The sequence below is a fragment of the Sphaerodactylus townsendi genome, linkage group LG08 (genome assembly GCF_021028975.2).
Source record: "Sphaerodactylus townsendi isolate TG3544 linkage group LG08, MPM_Stown_v2.3, whole genome shotgun sequence".
Classification (NCBI taxonomy): Eukaryota; Metazoa; Chordata; class Lepidosauria; order Squamata; family Sphaerodactylidae; genus Sphaerodactylus; species Sphaerodactylus townsendi.
The window spans coordinates 14,845,628-14,870,484 of record NC_059432.1 but is presented as its reverse complement, the minus strand read 5'-3'; the positions used below and the strand labels follow the sequence as shown (position 1 = coordinate 14,870,484).

The 24,857-nt window shown below is 43.4% G+C and overlaps 1 protein-coding gene across 2 annotated transcripts in view; it reads right to left on the bottom strand.

Annotated features, from left to right (window-relative positions):
• Positions 1 to 24,857, bottom strand: part of CHAT (choline O-acetyltransferase) — a 93,793-nt gene that overhangs the window by 19,847 nt on the left and 49,089 nt on the right. For both annotated transcript variants that reach the window (XM_048506248.1, XM_048506249.1), the window contains exons 4-8: positions 23,131 to 23,249; positions 18,448 to 18,501; positions 16,876 to 17,056; positions 13,613 to 13,790; positions 5,627 to 5,796 (exon numbers count right to left, since the gene is read on the bottom strand). In XM_048506248.1, coding sequence (XP_048362205.1) covers positions 5,627 to 5,796; positions 13,613 to 13,790; positions 16,876 to 17,056; positions 18,448 to 18,501; positions 23,131 to 23,249 — 702 coding nt within the window. The remainder of the gene's footprint in view (positions 1 to 5,626; positions 5,797 to 13,612; positions 13,791 to 16,875; positions 17,057 to 18,447; positions 18,502 to 23,130; positions 23,250 to 24,857) is intronic.

The following is a 24,857-nucleotide window of genomic DNA, read 5'->3' as shown; positions in this document are numbered from 1 at the left end:
ACTGTGAACATCCTTCAGGGTGCCATATGTCTTTAAGCGCATGGGCTCTGCACATGAAGACATACTGCAACTTCTTGAAGGATTCCAGCCAATAAATGCCACCCTATGCAGTCCCAGGGGTGGAGGGCAATTCTGCCTTTAGGCACAAATGTGCCAGTCATCGGGTCTGGCGTACCCGTGTCCTCCCAGGTCTCAATCCGTGGACATTCCATTAAGCAAAAATGGCAACATGGGAAAAGGGCTGTTGCCAATCTACAATGGTTATCTACTTGTAAAGAATTTTTTTTACATAATACTTTTTATTAATTTCCTTCTTTAAAACAACACACTGAACATAAAACATACATGAAGCCATTGAAACACATAAGACATCAACAAATAGTAACAAGTAATAAGTAACAAATGACCCACATTTACAGTTACCCAAACATAATCTATCCTACCCCAACTACCCATAACAATAACACATAATTCAATACATCTAAATCAAATCAGTTACTTCACTATTCTTTGGTAACTTATTCTTTGGTAACTTTGGTAACTTTATTTACTAAGCTAAGTAATAAGCATATCTATACTTATACTTTACCTCTCATTTTTCATTCTCTATATTATTTTAATATTTGAATCCTACAAAATGTACTCATATATATTTAATAATGCTATATGTCCTTCATATTTTAATTTAGAAGAGGAAGAAGAGTTTGGATTTATATCCCCCCTTTCTCTCCTGCAGGAGACTCAAAGGGGCTGACAATCTCCTTGCCCTTCCCCCCTCACAACAAACACCCTGTGAGGTAGGTGGGGCTGAGAGAGCTCCGAGAAGCTATGACTAGCCCAAGGTCACCCAACTGGCGTGTGTGGGAGTGTACAGGCTAATCTGAATTCCCCAGATAAGCCTCCACAGCTCAGGCGGCAGAGCTGGGAATCAAACCCGGTTCTTCCAGATTAGATACACGAGCTCTTAACCTCCTATGCCACTGCTGCTCCTTTAAATTAAATAAATTTCTCTTCTTATCTAGACCCTTTCAATATCCCATAATCACGATTTTATCCCTTTTATTGTGATGTGACTGCCCAAAACTTGTAAAGAATTCTAAACCAGTGAAAGGAATAAATGCAAGGCCAGCTTTAATAAATTATGGACAGCAGGCACTTTTATTGCAGCACTGTAAGAAGTTGGAACCCAAGAATCCAAGTTCAGAGTCCTGAACTGAATCACAGCCTTCCACGCCCATGGAATTACACTTGCTCTGTAAGTCTATAATAGATAGAAATGGAATTCAGTAAATAGAAGAAACCGATTGCGTTTTGAGGTAGGGCAAATCGTTTGAATCTTAGATTGAAGGGGAGACGGTGGAAATCAATACGTATGTAGCTCCTACAAAAATAATCCCTAAAGATGTCTTGTTCTTATTGGGCCTTCACGGATTTTTTTTTTGGTAAGATGACAACATTAACTAGAATCATTACCATAGCTCATCTAAGAGAATGTAGCTGGGTAGTTACAAAGACGATATATACCCATAATTCAATCCGGCATTGCCTGTCCCCTCCCAGCCTTGGGATCGGGTGCCACCACTATTATTTACTGGAGATGTAATGCTGCTGCTGTGTTTTATAGAGTTTAAGTTATGAATTTTAATTAACTATTTATTTATTATGTATTATTGTCTTACTTGTTGGTTTGTTGTACACCACCCAGAGCCCTTCGGGGGTGGGCGGTTAATTAAATCTAAATAATGATGATGATGATGATGATGATGATGATGATGATGATGATGATGATGATGATGATGATGATGATGATGATGATGCAAGAATTACAACATAAGAACAGCTAAGAACTGGTGGGAACATTGTCCAGAGAAAGTAATGGAAAATGAGAAGGTCAAGATGCTGTGGGACTTTCAAATCCAAACGGACACAATACACCAGACATCACCGTGATCGAGGACAAGAAAGTGAGCATCATCGACATAGCAGTCCCCGGTGACAGCAGGGTCATTGAAAAAGAATATGAGAAGGTCACTAGATACCGCGACTTGAAAATCGAGCTTCAGCGTCTATGGCACAAACCAGCTGAGGTCGTAGCAGTGGTAATCGGCATGCTGGGCGCCATCCCAAAAACACTAGGGCAGCACTTGAAACATCTTCGAATTGACAAAATTTACATTGGTCAAATTCAGAAGGCAGCCCTGCTGGGATCCTCACGAATACTACGTCGATACATTACAACTTCCTAGGCCTCTGGGTGAGGCTCGAATTGTAATGAAGGCCAACAACCAGCTAAAGGTCTGGCAGCTGTGAAATCTACAATAATAATAATAATAATAATCCAGCAAAGGGGCAGGTCTACACAGCTTGTATTGCAACCCACCCCGCTCCACTGCCATAAATTGGAAATCACTTGATGGCACTTATCACCCCTCCAACCCTGACAGAGCACAGCCCATCAGTGATGTAAGAATATCAGGGGCTTGATAAGCTTCCCGATAAGGCTGCAAAACAAGAAAGTTGTCAAATGTCTGGCAGGTTATAATGACTCGTAGAATCCACTTTGCCCTGACCTGGATGGCTCAGACAAGCCTGATCCCATCATAACTCACAAGCTAAACAGGGTTAGCCATGGTTAGTACTTGAATGGGAAACCACCATGGAAATCAGGATTGCTACACAGGCAGGCAACGGCAAACTACCTCTGTTCATGTCTTGCCTTGAAAATCCTATGGGGGTCGCTATAAGTTGACTGTGACCTGGCAGCACTTTCGGCCCCCACCAGGACGTGTTTGGTTTGGCAGGAAACAAAAGGCCTGCATAAAGGGAAGAGCCCATATGGAACCACCTTCTATACGCGAGTTCAGTTCATTGTGTCTGAAGAAGTGGGCTCTGGCCTACAAAAGTTTATGCCAGAATAAAATCCAGTTCGTCTTTAAGGTGCCACCAGATTCCGAATTATCCCTGTTGCATCGGGAACTGCTCGCCCAAATCCACGATGGATGTGCATTCGGATTTGTCTTATGAGGTTTAGATGCAAAGCGTTCACTGTGGTGCCCATTTGACATGGGGAATGTGCCTCGGGATTTCCGCTGCTGTCATTCTTACAGAATAGATTCAGATGCACACCCCCATCTGTTGTCTTTGGCATTACATAACTGCATTCTGAGTTATTGCTGCTGGATCAGAGAAATGTAGATGCAGGATTTCAAAAAAAAATATGACATTCTAAATATAATATTAAGCAAACAGCAAGAACAGGGGGGAAATGTACAGAAAACCAGCCTAGAGATTTCCAAGAAAACAACCCTTGTGTTCAAATCGCCATTGTGTGTTAAAAGAATTTAAAATAACTGAAGTGTTCTACCAGGTATTAATATGAAATCATTCAGCTTGCCATTTCCACAACCAAGAAAATAATGGGGGAGAGGGGGAGAAAAGAATGTAGTTTTTCTTTTCCTCCTGTTGGATTTCTCAGCTTCACATTTTCTCGTTCCCTTAATTGGATATTGAGATATACGCCTTTCTCGCCTGCAGTGAGCATGCAGGCAAGATTCAAGCTGTCGATCTCACTTGCATAATTGTGGATGGAAATTTATGCGCTGGGATAAGAAATTACAGGGATGAGAAATTGAAATGACATTTTGCCACTCCATGCAGTGTGTGTGACTTTCTGACGGTAAAGGAGTCCGGTAGGTGGAAGGAAGATGGACCCCAGCATTGATGCGAAACCGTGGTGAGGAAGATGAAGGCTCAGTCCATTTTTGTTTTTCTGCCTCCTGTCCTACAGAATTTCTCTCCTTTTGTTTAAAGGACAGAAAAAGAAGGCATTAGAACCAGGGGTCTGCAACCTGCGGCTCTCCAGATGTTCATGGACTACAATTCTCATCAGCCTCTGCCAGCATGGCGGGCAGGGGCTGATGGGATTTGTAGTCCATGAACATCTGGAGAGCCGCTGGTTGCAGACCCCTGCATGATTAGACTGTATGCAGCAGATGTAGAACCAACGTGATGTAGGAGAGATGGCACCGGACTTGAATTAGGAACCCCAGAAATCCTCATTTAGTTTTGAACCTCACTTCATGGGCAGGCTCGTTTCCATTTTAGGTTGTTGTGAGTCTTACAGCCCAAACTAGAGTAGGACGGGGGGCAGGGGGGGTCATTCAATCCAGATGCCATCGGTTCGCCTGCCCCTGTAACTGTTTCGGTGCCAGTTTCAGCCATTGTCTCCGATCACACAATTGCTTAACTCGGGATGGAAAGCGCTACGCTGAAAGCGCCAAAGCCGCAAGTAATGGATGCAGACATTTCGTGAATGGCAGATCAGCTCAGCTGGGGACACTTTAGAGGAGGAGAACCCCCGTGCAAACAACAAAAAACTGCAGGAAAAACGCGCTGCAAAGAAAACAGGTGGGTGGGATAAGTGGGGCATGCATAAATGGCCTCAGAGTACACCCCTAAGCAGAGTTTCTCAGGTCAATGAAGCTGGGGTTTTTTTTGTGCTGTCAACCACAGATTGCAGGGACTGTTTAGGACAGTATTACAAGTAACGTGCTGTTACATAATGTAGTTGAGGAATATATATGGTGTAGTTGAGGAATATATGGTGGTGGCAGCCACAAAATGATTGCTGTAGTTTATTATTATTATTATTATTATTATTATTATTATTATTATTATTATTATTATTATTATTATTATTATTATTATTATTATTATTATTATTATTATTATTATTATTATTATAATATTGATACAAAACCAGTTATACACAGCAAACAAGATCAATATGCTGGATTTTGTATTACATCACATGTCGGACACTTCCCAAGTATCTAGGACTGTGTGACAGTAATTCGGTGAATAATGCGTGCGGCGCAGAGACCCGAGTAGGGATTGGCCTTTTGCCCAGCGGGCATATGGTGATTTTGTCGATGCCGAGGGTATTTAAGTGCTGTCGAAGGTTGTTAGGCACTGGACGCAGTGTGCCGATCAACACTGCGACCACCTTTTACTGGTTTGTGCCAGAGTCTTTGTAGTTCAATCCTTAAATCCTCGTATCATGTAAGTTTTTTCAGTTGCTTCTCATCAATTCTGCTGTCACCAGGAATTGCAACATCAACTATCCACACTTTCTTTTTTTCCACAATCGTGAGGTCAGGAGTATTGTGTTCCAAAACTTTGTCAGTCTGAAATTATTATTATTATTATTATTATTATTATTATTATTATTATTATTATTATTATTATTATTATTATTATTATTATTATTATTTAGATTTAATAAACTGCCCACCCCCGAAGGGTTTACCTTCAGGTAACCCAGTGAAGATCTTTGTGCTGTGGTGGCAGCTGCCACCAGAGCAACGTTTTCGAAAAGCCGCACACCCAATCAAATCCCTTACAGCCAGTCAGAAGACCTGCCAAGCAAAAGCCTGACCTAGTCCCTTCCACTTTCTGAAAGCACCAGCAAAGATGTCGGTGTGTACCATGACACTTTTCCCATAGGCACTGAAGAACACATTTTTTGCTTTTCTCCACAACTGTTGGCTTCCTTTTGACATTTTGGACTGTGTGGCTTGCCCCTGGGTGTTGTTCATGAGACTTCTGACAACATGAGACTTCTTACCTGCATGGGTTTATCATACCACCGATTGGCACTGTTTTTGTGGTAACCTCCCCCGTGCAGAAGTTGCAAAGCCCTATTGGTGTCACTGGGTTCCTCTCCACTTGGGCTATCGAGGCAGACTAAGCACAAACTTCGTTCGATCATATCAAGCGAGTCTCGGTTAGTAGAATCTGGGGGGTGAGAAATTATTAAATTTATTTAAAATTACAAAGACCAGCATATACAAAGCAAACTAGTTGGTAGTGCAAGTGTTCTTAAACTAATACAGGGTAAAATTGTTCCCTATTAACCTAAAATTCACAATTACATTTCTATTTCTATGCTAAAATTACAAGTAAAACCAGTAAAGCTAAAATACAATTTAAAAAATTCATAATATTCTTAAAATTCAGGTCTACTGACAATGTTTTTTTCTCTTTTTTCTTTATTTTTACAGCACCCACAAGCCAATTTGGCTACATTTGCTGTTATTTCTTTGTTCCATTAACCAAAATTGAGATTAGGGTTTTCCTTTCTCTTCCGGGATATTTAGTCAATGTTGGGTTAATGAAATTATGCCTTTCAGTTTCTAACTTGTAATCAAAGATAAGGTGTTCAATAGTTTCTAACAATCCTTCATTGCATAAGCATTTACAATCCTCACTGGCTTTTGAAAAAATATTTACCAGTTAAAAGTAGCATTGGTAAAGGATGATAAGTTGGTTTGTTCAATGAGTTATAGCCTGAGACTGAGACAACACATGATTTTTGAAATCTATTAATTTTCAAGTGCTGGGCAATTGTAATAATTATGAAAAAAACATACCCTGTTGCTAATTTCTCCCCCAAACTTGTATAAATCCAAATCCAAACTTTTATTGGCATAAGTTAAATATTATACATAGAGAACAAAATATCAAAATTACTATAAACATATTGGACTTAAAAAAGAGAAACAGAAACAAATTGTATGAATCGTTTAAAAACTTCATAGATTGATGTCCAAAGTAGGACTTATGTTCATCCTTCATTTTGTAACTGGTGTTAAAAATTTGGCTATGACAAAAGTTACTTCAGGATCCCAGTCTGACATCAAGAACAGGAAAAAGTTGGCTCTGCTTAAGTATTCTTTGTATTTTTAAGCATTCTTTGGCACCAATTATGGGTCATATTAGTCAACAACACTTCTATTGGCATAAATGGGTCTTATTAGTCCACTCCTTAGTTCATTCCATAATTCTCACAGGAGTCTGAATGCTGCGTTTTGTGGTTCCACAAAATGCAGCATTCAGACTCTCATTAAGGAGTATGAAAGACACTGTCAGCTTAACCATCCTGAAAAATCTGTAGTTGCAGAACATACTCTAATCAAAACTGGACATAACATTTTATTTGAGAACACTGAAATTCTGGACAATTCTGAAGGTTACTATGTCAGACTTCACAGAAAGGCCATTGAAATTCACAAACACCAAGACAACTTCAACAGAAAAGAAGAGAATCTGAGAATTAACAAAGCTTAGGGTTGGAGATTTGGACGGTCCAAATCTTGGTTTGGACTGAATCTGCACCGATTCAGATGTATTCGGACGAGTAGGGTTTGAATCCGAGCTGTACGAATCCCATCTGATCCGAATCCATGGGATTCGGATCAGCTGCCGAACCCCGTTTTTATTTTTTTGGTGTTTTTTACATTTTGGCCTACAGGGGGGGCGCATTTTTAGACATATCAGCACCAGAATTTCAGGTGTGTATCATCAGGAGACTGTCTTGATGATACCCCCAAGTGTGGTGCAGTTTGGTTCAGGGGGCCAAAGATATGGACCCTCAAAGGGGTGCCCCATTTCCTCTTAGCTCCCATTGGATGGGGGCACCCCTGCAGGACAAAACATGAAAAAACACACACACAAAATAAAAACGCATCTGAAATTCTCGGACGTTCCCACAGATTCAGGGCAGTCCAAATTTGCAAGGTTCAGAATTCGGCCAATCCAAGCCCATTGATCCGAATCTGGTCTGAATCCGAATTGGAATGAATCTGGCTGGTATCAACAAACTCTGTTGACTACCAGTACTTTAAAAATAGACTGATAACCCCACCCACAATACAATGCACTCAACCACACCTTTGCATAGCAAGTTCCACCTAAATGCTTACTGATTGGTTCCCCACCCTGGTACATGGAGAATATACCCCACTAAACTTTCCCTTCTCACTAGACACAGTATGAAACAGACTTTTATCTGTGATACACCTCTGAAGATGCCAGCCAAAGATGCAGGCGAAACTTTAGGAACAAGACTCACCAGACCATGGCCACAAAGTCTGGAAAACCCACCACAACTTGTATATATATATACACATGCATAAATTTTGGAAATCATACCAGTATATATCAGTAATATAAAATTAGCAATGGAGTGTAGGGGAATATTGTACACTGGTCAGAGTCAGGTGATATGAGATATGTCCTCCATTTTGTTCCATCACTTCCCAAGTAACATTTCTGGGTTCACCAGATTAGGATTCATTGCTCTTAGCCACTACATCACACTGGCTGAGTATCTAGCCAAATTCATTCAAACAAGAGAGCACTAGTAAAGTTGGTGCCGGAGCTGAGAAGTGGAAGTGAGGAAGCTCATAATGGCAAACTGATGAGTTTGGTCCTCTGACCTGAGCCCCGATTTCACTGGAGTGTTAAGAGATGTCATTTCAGGTATTCTCAATTTCCACACTAAGGCATCTGGGAAGAACTACATTTCCCAGACTCACTAGCATATGGGACATTGCTGTGGCAGGGTTCAAGACACCAGAGAAAGGGTTTTCCCAAAGAGACCACCATACTTTCTTGCTTCCTCTACTAGGTAAGCTTTGGCAGAAGAGAAAAGGAAACAGGGCTAGGTTGAGGAGCTTGTGGGAAAAGCTTGGTGGCTCAAAGAGAACTGAGAGAGGCGTTATACTGTGGTTCCTTTTATGCTCCCAGTGAAGCTACAGAGAGCGTCTCATATTTTTTGCCCCACTAAAATCTAGAATTCAGTTCTTTGTGTTATTCTCGGGCTGCTGAACCTTCAGTCTAGGAAGCAGCGTTGCATGACGGAATGAACCTTTTTGACATTCTTCTTGCTGCATCAGCAACATTGCATCATTCATTAAAGGAAAGCCAGGGACTGGGTTTTGCATCCTGATCAAGCTACCTCAGCTGAGCACGGAGGGCCTGCAGCCCACAAGGTGTGAAATAGCAAATCGTGCTTACCTTCTTCGGTTATATGCAAAACCCCCTCTAAGCTTGGTGCTCACTATATACACGTTGGAGTCACTGGGCTACAATTTTGAGAGGGGGGGATCAGACGCTTGGGATCTGGTTGTGATTGAAATGGGGTAGCTAAGGGGAAAAACATGTCTTTGACAGTCATGTGCTGCAGAGAATAACATGATGTCTGTCAAGCGTAGCTATCCAGGACTTGGGTTAATGGTTAAAATACATCTGTAATGGGAGCTGATGGCTAACAGCTTTTGGCTTCAATTTACCATGGCTGACTCTGCACAGGCAACAACAATTCATGTAACCTGCTTCAGTTGCCTGTGTCGGCATTTACATGATGAGTGCAGCTGCGTGCTAGGATCACTGGAATCTCGGGGGCAATAGGAGGCACAGTTCACACAGGAAATGTTGTGTTTCTGTGCAAACCATGCACCCAAGAATCCCCCCACCTGAGAATCCACCCCCCAAGAATCCCCTCACTTACTGGCACAACATGGCGGCCGACTATTAGAGAATCTACTCTAATGGCAGCTGCCTGGGGAATCCACCGTAATGATGGACAGAAGTGGGAGGGAATTGAATGCTTTCTGCTTGCCGTAATTTGCACAGGCAAGTAAGAAGTGTTTGAAACTCGGGTTAAAGAAAAAAGTCACTAATTTAGTTATTTTCATTTAACCCAGGTTCAGGCAAATACAGTGGCGTAGTGCTAAGGGGACAGGGGGGTGCGTGTCTCACCAGGCACGTGCCAATGTGGGAGTGAGGCAGAGGAGTGGCGGGGACATTCTGGGGGCATTCCAGGCTGTGGCTGGGGAAAATGGGGTGTGGCAGAGGCGCAGGGCACACACATGCCCCGGGTGCAGTTCCCCCTCACTATGGCTAGAATGAGTCAGTAATGTTTGGAGGCAAGTTCTGTGGGAACTTTCCCTACAAATTTATGAATGGAAACGTGCGTCTCAAAGAGCGTGTCAAAAAACAGACCGGAAAAATTATACAAGACACACGTATGCTGCTAAAGTGGCATTCAATGTATTACCCTCTTATATTTCTAATCATACATAAAATACAAGTGCAACAATGCTTATTTGTATTTCTATTCCAAGTGGACTTCCTTGGAAGGAGCGCAGGGATTTTCTCACACGTGCTGAAACAGTTCACTCTCAGTTTAGTGCACACTCAAAACAGTCCAACGTATTAGTCCTGCTCTTCATATATTTGTATCCAAAACCATAGTCATAGGATATTAACCTGACATTTACAAAGTTCTTATTCTTCAAGAGTATGTTGTTATTCTGGATACGTGGCTGAAATCTTACGTGAGCTCCTGCTGGAGTCCATTTAAAGGAGCCTTGTTGCAATGCGGAGAAAAATTCAGCAAGCAAAAAGTTCAGCAAGCAAGTCGCGTAACTAAAGCTTTTCGATGCCTTCTTCAGTGCTCCGTCTTCAATAAGCAATACAATAGATTAAAATTCTATAAATATATATACATTCTCATAAATCTATATGTGTCTATTTTTAAACAGATTTAATAAATACATGTTAATAAATCCATTAAGAGAGTAACAAGATTTGGAATGACAAGGATAATGGCAAATGTAAGTGCATGGTATTTATTAGTATTTAATTATTTATTATAGAATAGAATGAAATGAATGTACACACATATATTTAACATATCACCGTTTGGGTAAATATTTATTAACATGTATTTATTAAATCTGTTTAAAAATAGACACATATAGATTTATGAGAATGTATATATGTTTATAGAATTTTAATCTATTGTATTGCTTATTGAAGACGGAGCACTGAAGAAGGCATCGAAAAGCTTTAGTTATGCGACTTGCTTGCTGAACTTTTTGCTTGCTGAATTTTTCTCCGCATTGCAACAAGGCTCCTTTAAATGGACTCCAGCAGGAGCTCACGTAAGATTTCAGCCACGTATCCAGAATAACAACATACTCTTGAAGAATAAGAACTTTGTAAATGTCAGGTTAATATCCTATGACTATGGTTTTGGATACAAATATATGAAGAGCAGGACTAATACGTTGGACTGTTTTGAGTGTGCACTAAACTGAGAGTGAACTGTTTCAGCACGTGTGAGAAAATCCCTGCGCTCCTTCCAAGGAAGTTCACTTGGAATAGAAATACAAATAAGCATTGTTGCACTTGTATTTTATGTATGATTAGAAATATAAGAGGGTAATACATTGAATGCCACTTTAGCAGCATACGTGTGTCTTGTATAATTTTTCCGGTCCGTTTTTTGACACGGAACTTTCCCTACCCCAAAATCTTTTTAAAAGGGCCTGAACCTGTTCTATTTGGCCTGTGCAAAATCACCCATTGAAGGCTGATTACTATTAGCTGTGGAATTCATGCCGTTTCCTTGGATGAGGCCCAGAAATGAGTTTTGAATGCTCGATATAGCCTCGAAGGAGACTAATGTCTTAAGTCCAACTCACCCCATTCTAAATGGCTGAATCCCCACTGAAAATTAAATACAGATACAACCAGGTTTCAAAATGAACTGCACCTTTTCATCGAGGTTTCAATCTCCCCACTGCAGCATGTTTCCAGTGAAGGCATCTATGCCTATCTTGGTTTCAAAGAATGTGACAATCCCCACTTACACCCGATCGGCTTGGAGGGTCTATCCTGATTGGCTCTCGTGCCATGTAGGACCGGGAACTTTTAAAAATCACAACAGTACATGGTAATATGAGCACAAAAATGTGTATGCACGATTTGCAGCTTTTTTTCTGATTGACCCCTTGTGCCCATGTTTGACCGGTTCCTGTTTTCTTGTGCCCATGTTAGAGTGGTTCTCGGTCCCTCGTGCACACGTTTCAACGATAGCCTCAGCCCAGCGAACAGAAAATGCTGAGCTGTAATTGGCTGGAAGGCATTTGTGTCACTGTATGTTGAGAAATTTGAAACCACATCAGACCCCTGAACCTCCCCATCAGTCTGGAGACGTGTTCTTTTTAAAAGGTTCACATTCATGCAGGTTCAGGAAAAACACGGGATGGGGGGGGGGGAGGCACCAGAACCGTGATAAATCTGAGTTCGGCAGTTCAGCTGTGGGGAGTTCTTCGTGAAACCTGGATATTTTGGGCGAGTGTCCCAGGATTAATTGGCAGTGGGGATATCGCCAATATCATAAGATGTTTATTTACTTCATTTGTACCCTGGCTTTCTTCCCAATGGGGAGGAGAAAGATAGATCTTGGGACAATATTCCTTATTCATTACATTAACTAAAGTCCGAAAGAGACCTGATGGAGGAAATTCATAGTTGGACCTCCAATGTCCATGCATTTATGCTCCCATTATTGTCTGTGGAATTGGGGACTGCTAGTTTGATGTGGAAAGCGGTGTAGGGAAGGGCCTTTTTGCCCTTCTTCAGCCTATTTCCCCCAATTCTCTCCCGCTGCGGATTCTTCCATTAACTCTACTGGGAAAAACAGTACAAATATAATGCATGGAATTTTGCTAATGAATCCCTCCTATTTTTTTCCTGATGCTTCACATCTGAGCCCTTAAAATATTTTTCAGTGCCAAAGAGAAAAATATGGAAGTGCAGTGCAAACTGGAGAAGATACATTTAAAACCTGGCTTTGGAACTAGCTAAGACCCTGACAAGGGCCAAGTGGCTGTTACAGATAGCAGAGAATTTCCCAGTGGGCTAATGGCCTGCCCTCTCTCACTTGCGCCAGTCCAGCCCAGGGTACAAGAGCTACGCTTGACCTGGGTAATTGACAAGATCTCCAGTTGCTCTCAATAGCACTCTGTTGTCCTGAGAAAGCACCGAATCCGTAATTCCCACTGATCTCCCAGAAGGGGTGAATTGTATTGCTTTCTCATTGAGCGAATGGATACTTCTCCAGTCTTCCTAGATACCCAATGTGATACCCAGTCTTCCTAGATACCCAATTATATGTATATATAATTATAATTTTGTAATTGTAATACATACATACATACATACATACATACATACATACATACATACATACATACATATCAGTACATGTAAATTACAAATTAAAACCATCAGTACATATTTAGGACCCATAATAACCTACATAGCTTAATGTAATAGCCTACAGTACAAATATTCACTTACACATAACACAAATAGCTACAACTAGTAGGCCTTTTACATGTACTGATGGTTTTAATCTGCAATAAATATTTTCTATGTTTTTATAATTTTGTAAATAGCAGGCATTTATTTGTATTGTTTTAACCTTTGAGTTCTTCATTCCATTATTGTGGGGTTAAACTTTGTTCCCCTTTTTCGTTTGTGCTAAACATTCCTGTATACAAACACACACACACAAAAACACTTCAAATCTTCTCCTCCACACCTACTTTTTTTAAATTAGGGAGGAATTTTCAAATTCAGTCATATGATTTGCTGATATTATTCAGACGCAAGCTTACAACATTGGTCTGAGAACCAGGTGTAATATTATTGGCCAATTATGTGGTTGGAAGGTTATCAGACTGTAATATTATGTGGTTGGAAGGTTATCAGACTGTAATTATAAATGCTTATCCAATTTGCTTCAAATTTGTATGCTGAGATCTGAATTTTATGCACGTCTTGATGCCAAGTGCTAATGAATGCATTGGACTGTGAGTCAGTTCAGACCTGAGATGAAAAGCATTTGTTTTGAAACATGGAATGGTCATAGAGAAATCACAGACAGATTTGGGGATGTGGGGTTCATGCTTACCTTCTACAAGGATAGCCCGGGCCTCGGCCCACTCTGTCCTGCCGTCAGAGGTCAGGAGACCAATCGGAGGCAATCTCTCCTCTTCGTTCTCGGACATTTTGACTATCTTTCGTAACTGAGTAAACAGATCCCCCTCACTGAGACGGCGGAAGTTAATGACAACGTCCAAAACAAAAAACTGCAGAGGAAGCGGCACATATGAGAACAAAGGTCATACATCAATGGATTGCACATACACCGTCTGGTTTAATTTAGAGCAGGGGTAGGGAACCTGCGGCTCTCCAGATGTTCAGGAACTACAATTCCCATCAGCCTCTGTCAGCATGGCCAATTGGCCATGCTGGTAGGGGCTAATGGGAATTGTAGTTCCTGAACATCTGGAGAGCCGCAGGTTCCTTACCCCTGATTTAGAGGGATGGGGGCCCGGTTTAGACTCTCAGCAGAATCTAGCGATACAGCAGCAACAACAAGAAGAGTTAAGCTTTTATATCCAATTTTTCTGTCTTGTAAGGAATTGTTCTTTTCCTGTAAGGAATCTTCACAAACTCCCTTCCCTTCCTCTCCCCACATTTACCTTGTGAGGTAAATGGGGCTGAGGGAATTCAGAGAGAACTGTGACTAGGTCACCCAGCAGGAAACAAATCCAGTTCACCAGATAAAAGTCTGCCATTACTGTGAAGGAATGGGGAATCAAATCCTGTTCTCCAAATTAGAGTTCACTGCTTTTGACCGGTACACCAGGCTGAGGTTCCATTTCAGGCTGGGGAGGTACGCTGCATCTCTTCCCCATTAAACTATTCCCTACCATAACAGAAAATAATATTTTATTTTATTTATTTATTATTTATTATTGGACTTATATACCACCCTCCCCCGAAGGGCTCAGGGCAGTGTACAAAGGAACATAGACAGACAGAGCATAAATTAAAAGAAATACAAATGTAATATAAGCTCTGTAGTATCCTTAAAACCATTAAAACAGCATTACAACATTTTGTAGCGGCTACGGCAAGAGGCAAAAAGAGGGTTCATTTTAGATGGGTAAGGCTAATGTGCCTAGCATGATCTCATCAGATATCATAAGTTAAACAGGGTCAGCCCTGGTGAGTATTCAAATGGGAGATCACCAAGGAAGTCCAGGGTACCTTGGAAACCCTATGGGGTCGCCAAAGGATGGCTGGGACTTTCTACCACCAGCCAGACTGATGTGGTACTCCCTGAGTCGAACGTCAGCACTTAGCTATGCTGACCGTGGAAAAAGAACTGACGTTCTTCAGAGGTATGTAGTCAACAATGGGTATTGGGAAACTTTTAATGTGGGCAGCTTAATTGCTTAGGATTGGAAGAATACCCCTTTCTGCATGGAAAGCCAGATGTCCTTCACCTCTTGTGATGTAATGTGGTGTGGAGATACTGTGACCTCTTCACAAATGATAGGATACTCAAATTGGGTCTGGGCAGAGGTGGGATCCAGCAGGTTCTCACAGGTTCCCGAGAGTAGGTTACTAATTATTTGTGTGTGCCAAGAGGGGGTTACTAATTGGTGATTTTGCCACGTGATTTTTGCCTTAGTTACACCCCTCCTCTCAGCAGTAGCGTGCACAACTTGAAGCAGTTTAGCAGGAGGTGCACCAGCGTGCATGGCAGCCTGCGCCTGCGTGCATTCGTTTCCCACCCAAGGACCGGCGCAGTGGCTGTGTCCTTGCCACAGCCCCGCCCAGGAATGTTCGCCCCTGGAATGCCCGGTCATGCCCCCATTGTGCCCTGCCTAGCCCCATTGGCGCTACGCCACAGTTTGAATCCCATCACCATGGGAACCTGTTACTAAAATTTTTGGATCTCACCACTGGAGATACTGTGACCTTTTCACAAATGATAGGATACTCAAATTGGGTCTGGGGTTATGATGGATAAAATATTAGCAGTTTCTCTTCTGATCCCTCTCGGAAGAGTTCCTCCGCCACTCTGTAGATACTACAGAAATTAAAACCTGCCAGTTCATTCCCTTCAGTATATCATCCCAGAGCCAAGAACAAATCCGGTGTGTTTACAGTGCTAGGCTGCTAGGTAGGAAACTTAGAACAGACAAGCTTAATCGACTAAAGGTTTCCTCACCAAGAGAGATGATTTAACCAAGCAAACAGAGCAATTCACTCTGTCTCTGAAGCTCTCAAAACCAACTATCTGTCACCAGCTTCAGAACTCTCAGCACTAATCAAAATTCTGACTCTCTAGTGGCTGCCCAATCAGAAGCTGAGTTAACAAAGGTTAACTCTTTGTTTTCAGGAGCCTTTTCTCTGGTTGCTACTCAGCAAAGCCTTGGAATCCGTCCCGGGGGGTCCCCATGTTAAGAACATAAGAACACGCCAGCTGGATCAGACCAGAGTTCATCTAGTCCAGCATTCTGCTACTCACAGTGGCCCACCAGGTGCCTTTGGGAGCTCATGTGCAGTATGTGAAAGCAATGGCTTTCTGCTGCTGCTGCTCCTGAGCATCTGGTCTGCTGGGTTTGCAATCTCAGATCAAGGAGGATCAAGAGTGGTAGCCATAGATCGACTTCTCCTCCAGAAATCTGTCCAAGCCCTTTTTAAAGCTATCCAGGTTAGTGGCCATCACCACCTCCTGTGGCAGCATATTCCAAAAACCAATCACACGTTGTGTGAAGAAGTGTTTCCTTTGTGTCACAAGCACAAGCAACTTGAGGGTTATTCTTAATTCCAGAGTCTATGGTTCCCGATTAGAATCCGGAACATGGCGCACACGGAAAATGGAATTCGGTCGGTCCTTTGGCAACATTTTCCCAACGTGAAACAGTTTCAGGAGAATGCTATCTCGGGATATCCATGAATCCTCCAAGGATTCTAATACCACCCCCCAGGACTGTTTCAGGCTAGAAAATGGCACGAGGGCAGGGACGGGGGAAGGTGTCTTCATGAGTACCATGGTCCTGATGCTAAGAGTTCACCATGTGCACAAAAAGGGGCATGCTTTGCATGAGAGTTGCTTTGCTGGCATTGAAGAATGTGTGTCGAGCATTCAAATGGGGAGACTGTTCTCGGGCAAACATGATCGCTGCAAAGAGAGGGGGAAATAGGCCAAGCGCCCGTTATTCACTCTTGTTACATTTTTGCTAGGAATAAAATCCCCCCCCCCCATTCTACCCACCATCACAAAGATGTGTTTGGTTGATTCAAGAGTAACGTAAACTTAGTTGTTGCAACGACTGCGCAAGGAGACAGAGCAAAATTCTAATCTCCACCCACCTGATTGTTACAAGCGACAATGATATGTTCCGGTTCTGGCATGATATTGTTTTTCTGGGCCACGAGGGTATCTTTGGTATGTCCTGGAAGACGATAGGAAGAAAACAGCCCATAGTATTGCTTCATACAGAGAGGATGACCAGACAGCTGTCCACGAGCAAAATCAACAGGTACAGCATGGCTGGAGAACAGAAGAAGAGAAACAGAGCAACAGAGAGGGAGAGAGAGAAAGAGAGAGAGAAAGGGGTAGACAGAAGGGGAAAGAAATCTAATCTGTCCTTTGTTCGGTTGACAATTAGGTTAAACACAACGCAAATAGAATCATACCGAAATAAAATTAAAGTAGAAGGCAATAGATGGATTACCAGACCCAAGCTGAAATACAGAATTCTTGACATGTCTATATAACTTCATTATGCAGTTGTTCTATTTGCATTCAGTGGGCGAGCGTCGAAAACACAAACAGCAGAGCATGCAAAATAAAGACTCGCACATACCTTCCCTCCTCCCCCACCCTGTCCATCAATGCACCAGTAAGTTGTAACATTGTCGTGTGTGGACAGGGTCCCAGGCTACAGTTAAGGCATCTTGAGAGACTGAGGGTTTGGATTTTACGGAAGAATCTTATTGAGAGGTGAAGGAAAAAAATATCCCTCGTGCAATGTACGGTTCTCAGCGATGAGCGATGCTAAAAGGATACCAAAAAATGAACATGAAGTGTTTGTGTCATGTAAAAATGCACTGGTCCAAACTGAAAGCATTCTGCAAGCGATGCAGATGTTTCAGGAGATCTGCAAACAGATGTGAAGCCTAGGGAGAAATGAAACATCCTCTTTGGATACTTTCTTCCAGGCTCATGTACATCATTTGCAATGCAGGTTGAAGTTTTGAGCTTTATTGTATATTTGGGGGGAGATTAATAAATTGATGACCCCATATGTTAGATCAGAGGTGTTCATCTCTGGCGCTTCAGATGTTCATGGACTACAATTCCCATCAGCCCCTGCTGGCGTGGGAAAATGGGACAGTGGGAAGGCAGTGCCTTCCTTCCACATGAAATGGCCCCAGTCAGAACTGCAGCATTTCTAAGTTGAGTTCCCATGGGGAACTCACAATTGTATTGATCACATAGCAGAGATAATATGTGCTTTGAGTGTATGAAATCCTTGGCGTTGCAATTTTGTGATAGAGCGAGGGCTGATGGTTAATTTTTTAAAAAGAAAGTTGGCAAGTTCACAACTGTGCCCTGTATTGAGCTATTCTTTTTTTTTGGAAAAAAATATTACCATGAAATGTAGCGATACTGAAAGTCACATGCGCTTAGTAGATAGAGCTATTCTGGATTACTTTCACACATGCTTCCCAGGCTGAATCCACTGGAAATGGAATCCAGAAAGCTTCCCTATCAAAAGAATCAGCGCTTGAGCTTTACTGAGACCCTCCTCAGTAATGGCAAACTAGTTTGTAGTGAAAACGTAGCCTTGAACTGCTGCCTGATACAATCGGGCTGGCTTTGTACTCTGACTGTAGCGCGGATGCATTATGTTCTCCAGAAACAAATTGCCTGCTTACGTGTCCAGCAGAGCTTTATAATCAAGGACTCCAGAAATGAGGTTGGCGGCAAACCTGCAAGTCAAAGACGGAAACGATAAATTGCTGGACGTGCAGCGGTGTTGGGCTATTTTCACACTGCACATTCACGGTGCCCTACTAGTATAGCATAGCATAGCAAGCCTTTATTGGCATAGACAACAGTACAACAATAATAAAAAATGGATTAAAAAGCATATACAATACAGGAAATGAATGTTAGGTCGAAGGAAATCTACTGGCGTTTAGTAATTTCCAGGAGAAAGTCTGCCACTATCATACAGAGAGAAGGATCAGGGTTGTCCAACAAGTAGTGTAATCTAATTAAATGGGGGGAGATGGGGTAAATGTAAAGGAGTAAGATTCACATACTTGGGTCTGATTTCCTTGAATCTGAGACAGTGTAGTAATTGGTGGGTCAGAGATTCAACTGAGCCATCGTTACATGGGCACAATCTTTTAGCCTTTTCTTGCTTATTAAATCTGCCATGTAACAAGACAGAAGGCATAGCATTAAACCTGGCGAGCATTATGGCTCTCCTTTGAGCCGGGTGTGGCCCCGTTCAAATGGGAGAGAAAAATACAGGGGGGGAGCACGTTTTCTTGGCTGCGGTGATTAGGGTAGAGAACTCTCCATCCAATAGTTGACCTTTTAATTTTCTATAAGCTTCTGAATAGGACAAAGGTGCCCTACTAGTAGTAGTAATAATAATACCAGGACTGTTGCACAGAGGACTTGCAACTTGCAATCAGTATGTAACTGTTGTGTCAAGCAACTGAGCACAAGTTAAGTTGCATACTAGATTTACTGTAGACTAAACAGGCACAGAATCATGGTTGCGTCATGCAGTAAGGCAGCCTACGTGGTGGTAGAAAGGGCCACCGAGTTGCAGTTGACTGACGGCGACTTCGTGGAGTTTCCAAGGCAAGAGACACACAGAGGTAGCTTGCCATTACTTGCTGCTGTGTATCAGCCGTGGGCTTCCTTGGTAGCCTCCTCTCCAAATCCTAACAGGGGCCAGCCCTACTTAGCTTCTGCGATCTGATGTTTGTCTTGACATCTGAGTAACAGGAAAAATTGTGGGGTTTTTTTTGTCCTAATGATATTTGTGTCCCCCACCCCCGTTTCTGAAGTGAACTCCTATACACTAAGACTGTTCACACACACTCTCTGGAGAGATGCAAAATATAGTTTCCTACAAAACAAATATCACAATGAAGCTATTCAGATAACAAGAGGAAATAGGTATCCATTTCAGTGTTTAAAATAGGGTGTGTTTTTTTTAAGTAGTCTCATACACGGCCTATGGAAAACAGAGTAATTTTGATCAGCGTTCAGATGCTAGCTTTTTAAAAAGTTGTCGTGACATAGATTGAACTTAATAGTAAGTAGTCGGGGTATGCAGATCCTTGGCTGCAAGCTCACACAGAATTGACTGCAAGTTTAAATCCCCCAAAAAGTATGCACACATGGTGGTATACAGAATTTCAGACCTTGAAGTTCAAAAATAAATACTCAAAAAATGTTGAAAAGGCTGCTGAATCTAACCAAAGTCCATCTAGACCAGCATTGTTTACTAGCCCACCACAACACTGCATTTTTAAACATATCATGTCTAATACTTATGAACTTTACCTGGGGCCTTTCCCCACTTCTCCTGCTGCCGCCATTGCTGCGTGCTGCTCTGAGAGCGCCGCATCCCTGGCGCGCGTCCGGGCGTCCCCACGACCCTGCGCTCTGCGCGGGGTCATCCAAAGGTGCCGTTTTCGCCAGCGCCAGGGATGCCGCGCGCTGAGGGGGCGCAAGAGCGGCAGCATTGGGGCAGCTGCGCTGTTGCCGCCCCTGATGTGGGGAGTGCAGTGGGACCCCGTGCTACTTGCGGAGAGTAGCGCGGGGCTTAAGGTAAGTGGGGAAAGGGCCCTGGACACATACAAATGTGCCTCGCCCCTCTCCCACCTGTGAGGTGGACAAAACATAAACTCCACCACTCAATCATTTATCCCTGTCTGTGCCTTAGAAACAATTTAGCATGGCATGCCTCTGAAGATGCCAGTCATAAATGTGGGTGAAACGTGAGGAGCAAAAACTACCACACCACAACCATGTAACCTGGAAAACCCACAAAAGCCAATTGATTCCCGCTGTGAATCTAATTTTTGCTTTGTTTCAGACGTTTTGTAATCCTAGTGTTATTACATTGCTTATCAAATGTCTCATCATCATCATTGCTTTCACTTATGCTCTGTAACCCACCTATAAATTAAATAAATAAAAATGAAATATCCTGGCCTTATGGATAGATATCTTGCAGCAAACGCAGGGGACAGAGCAATCTTAAACAGAGTTACATTCTTTAAGCTCAATTGAAGTCAGTGGGTTTACAAGAGTGTAACTCTGCTTCGGTTTGCTTTGTGAATCAATGGCATGCCCAGTGTGTTTAGGAATGGGCTTACCCTGTTGTCTATTAGAATATCTAAAGGCTGTTAGAAAGGATTTTTTTCACTAGCCTTCCAAACTGATTCTGATATTTAGTAGCGACATGAGAATTGTGTGCATGTCGTGGGCCCCTGACTTTCTAGAGGCCTCCATTTGTCCGAGAAGCAGTGGTGTAGGATGTTAAGAGCTCATGTATCTAATCTGGAGAACTGGGTTTGATTCCCAGCTCTGTCGCCTGAGCTGTGGAGGCTTATCTGGGGAATTCAGATTAGCCTGTACACTCCCACGCACGCCAGCTGGGTGACCTTGGGCTAGTCACAGCTTCTCGGAGCTCTCTCAGCCCCACTTACCTCACAGGGTGTTTGTTGTGAGGGGGGAAGGGCAAGGAGATTGTCAGCCCCTTTGAGTCTCCTGCAGGAGAGAAAGGGGGGATATAAATCCAAATTCTTCTTCTTCTTCTTTCTTCGCACTCATTGATTTCAATGCGGCTTGAAACTGACCACAAGGACACTTCTCTTTGGGATCGAAACATCTCATTTTACAGCTGATGACAAGCTCGCATTAGTTACAGTGCACCAAGGTGTAACTGTAACAAAACAGAAGCAATTCCCTCGGGGTACTATCTCCCCGAAGATGGCTTGTTGGGTGGAAATAGGTCACAAGCCATCTTCTAGCAATATTTTTATTTGGTGTCATTTAAGACAGCAAATGCACTGAATGTGTTTTGCTTTGCAAAGCACGATCTTTGACGTCTCCTTTCCACATGACGAGGTATAGATACCTCTTGTTGCAGCTGATCCATCCACTGTGTCTACCATCCAGTTACGAAGAGAAGAAGAAGAAGAGTTTGGATTTATATCCCCCCTTTCTCTCCTGTAGGAGACTCAAAGGGGCTGACAATCTCCTTGCCCTTCCCCCCTCACAACAAACACCCTGTGAGGTGGGTGGGGCTGAGAGAGCTCCGAGAAGCTATGACTAGCCCAAGGTCACCCAGCTGGCGTGTGTGGGAGTGCACAGGCTAATCTGAATTCCCCAGATAAGCCTCCACAGCTCAGGCGGCAGAGCTGGGAATCAAACCCGGTTCCTCCAGATGAGATACACGAGCTCTTAACCTCCTACGCCACTGCTGCTCCTGAGGTGAGGATGCTGCATTATTTTTTTTATTTGATTGATATCTCTCCTGAGTTGCTCCATCCTTATTGTGTAAGAACATAAGAAGAGCCCTGCTGGATCAGACCAATAGCTCATCTAGTCCCTCACCCTGTCTCACACAGTGGCCAACGACTCCTTCTGGAGGCAGCCATTTTGTGATTGACTCATCGAAGTAAGTAGCCTGTGATTTTCAGGATCAACTGAAGTATTCTTCTCCGGGCAAATTGCCCCCAAATATTGGAACAAATCAATAAACAATGGTATGGGTGTGATACACTGACTGCTCTTCAGCCCCCAATGAAAAGGCTGGTTTGGACCTTGTAAGTCTTTCATAGTCCACAGCAGTGGCGTATCTGCCTAGGGATAAGGGATACCCCTTGTCCCCAGGCACCACTCTTCTGGTCACGTGCGGGGCGCAAAATTGCCCCCCCCCGTGACCAGGAAGTCCTGCTATCTCGTCGTTTTCATGTGCCTCGACCCTATCCAAGGCATGCAAATGAGACAGCAGGACTTCCTGCTGCCTCCAACCACCCTCAACCCCGCCCTGGACTCCTCCCTCCCTCCCTTCCCCCCTGCCGGCTGGGCTCCCAGCCGGCAGCCGGCAGTCTCTTCTGACCTCCCCTCTGGGCAGGCCAGAAGAGACTGTAGTCCCGGCCTTGGAGACCTTCTTTTATAAGCACTGAGGCTGGGGAGTGGGGCTTGGGGAGCAGGAAGCGATGTTGACATGGGCGGGGTCGAGGGCAGTGGGGGCAGAGCCGAGGTGGGCGGGGCAGGGGCAGAGCCTGGGGGGCGTCCTGGAGACAATTTGTCTCCAGGCCCCATTTACCCCTGGTACGCCTCTGGTCCACAGCCCACATACTTGAAGTACCCTCTCATCTTGCACAAATCCAGATCAGCCCTGGTCTTTCTAGAACCTTCTGAGGCACAACCTCCAGGTAAGATGGGTCGTTTAGTGTTGCCTTCATGTGACTGCCCCCATTACCTCCTTGCATAAGGACTTGGGAACATCATTTCTCCACACGCCTTCGATTATCAACTGACAGCAGCGCAGGATGGGAGGATCAAAGGTACCTTACCTCAGTTGGTCGTTTGCGTCTTGGAAACGCTGGTGAGCAAAGATGATGGCCGGACTGGAATTCACTGGGAGAGCCAATCGGTTGTTCAGATACATGTCCTCTAGCCAGTACTCTAGGACCTATGGAGACAACAAGGTTACGGATGACCACATCTTACACACATCAACAGTTTGGAATTTGGGCCTCTGCTGAAATAAAACTCCTCTGAGATTTGCTGGAACAGACACTGAAAACAAAAGTCATCCCCCCCCCCCCCAATATTCCCTAGAGCCAGAAAGGGTAAAACCTTCATTCAAGCCACCAAGTCCCATTCTAAATTAGTTTTCTTCTGAATTACATCATCCCTTTGAGTTTCACTGTAAACAGATAGAGTTTTTTTTACGGAAGGAGGAAAAAACCCTTCACAGTTCTATTGTACGTTATGACAAACATTATTGCACATTATCGCAGTTCTATTGTGCATTATTGCTTCCCTCCGTCAAAGAAATTTGAGAATAACATACTGCGTTTAACAAGATATTGAAAATGCTTCAAAGAGGAGCAATCTTGTCATATTTTAAAAGGGTCAACACGAGAAACAAAGACCAATGAGGTTCTGAATGTTTAAAAATCAGGATCACGATAAGACGTCACCAGTTTGACAAATTAGCTGTTCTGTAATGGGTTTGCACTGTGAGGGTCTGATAGAAATGGAGGTGCAGAATCCACTGGGTGGAATTTATCTTGGGGATAAATCATTTTTCCAAAACTTGGGGATAAATAATCTTTCCTAAATTTATCATTTTTCCTAAACTTCTGCCTACTTTGATATAGCGCCTCTCAAGCCTATGTCTCTTCTACCCATTCTCTCTGGTTCTCATTGCTGCTTACCCTTCCCCCATTGTCCTTCCCCCATTGCTGCTTACCCTTCCCCCATTGCCTCACCTCTGGGTTTTCTTCGCATCTTCTTCCTACCCTCATTCTCTCAGTCTTCTCACCAAAAGTACCTCTGTCTTTCCTTACCATCATGCACCACACCTTGTGTCCCTGGGTCCCGCAAGAATATATTTCCTCACTAACCATTCATTTATCTTTCCAGAGCAACAGCGTGCCTTGATTCTGTGATTGGAATGTTCATATACATTCCGTGACATCACAGTGGCTCTGTGAATTCTGATGCTGGGGAGGACAGAAGGGAAGCTTGGACACAGATAAGAAGGAGAGGGTTGGGCTCAGTGGCAGAGCATCTGCTTGGGATGCAGAAGATCCCATGTTCAATTCCTGGCACCACCAGTTAAATGGACCAGGTCCAGGTAGTGTGAAAGTCCTCTGCTTGAGACCTGGTCTGAGTAGACAATGGCGTTTTCCGCAGGGTCCAAATATCCTGGGATGGGGAGGTGAAATATCCCGGTCGACGCATGATTTCTGCACGACTTCTGGTCCTAAATCGGGCCCGCCCCATGAGATTTCCCTTATCCCGGGGTTTTCAAAAATGGTTAAAATGGCGATTAAAAAAAATATCCCACTGCCATGCGAACACCGCAGGAGAAGAGCCGGTTTATTTTTCCTGCCTCTCCGCCTGCTCTCCCTGCCCCTGCACCAGTCCAGGGTCTTGCTGCCACTGCCCTCTCCTCCTCCTCCTCTGCCACCACCTCTGGTCACCCCATTTGGTGAACAGTGAGCTGGGCATTGTCCCGCTGTAGGGGCAAGATAGTGCCTTCATCCTCCCCCTCCTCTCCCTCCTGTGC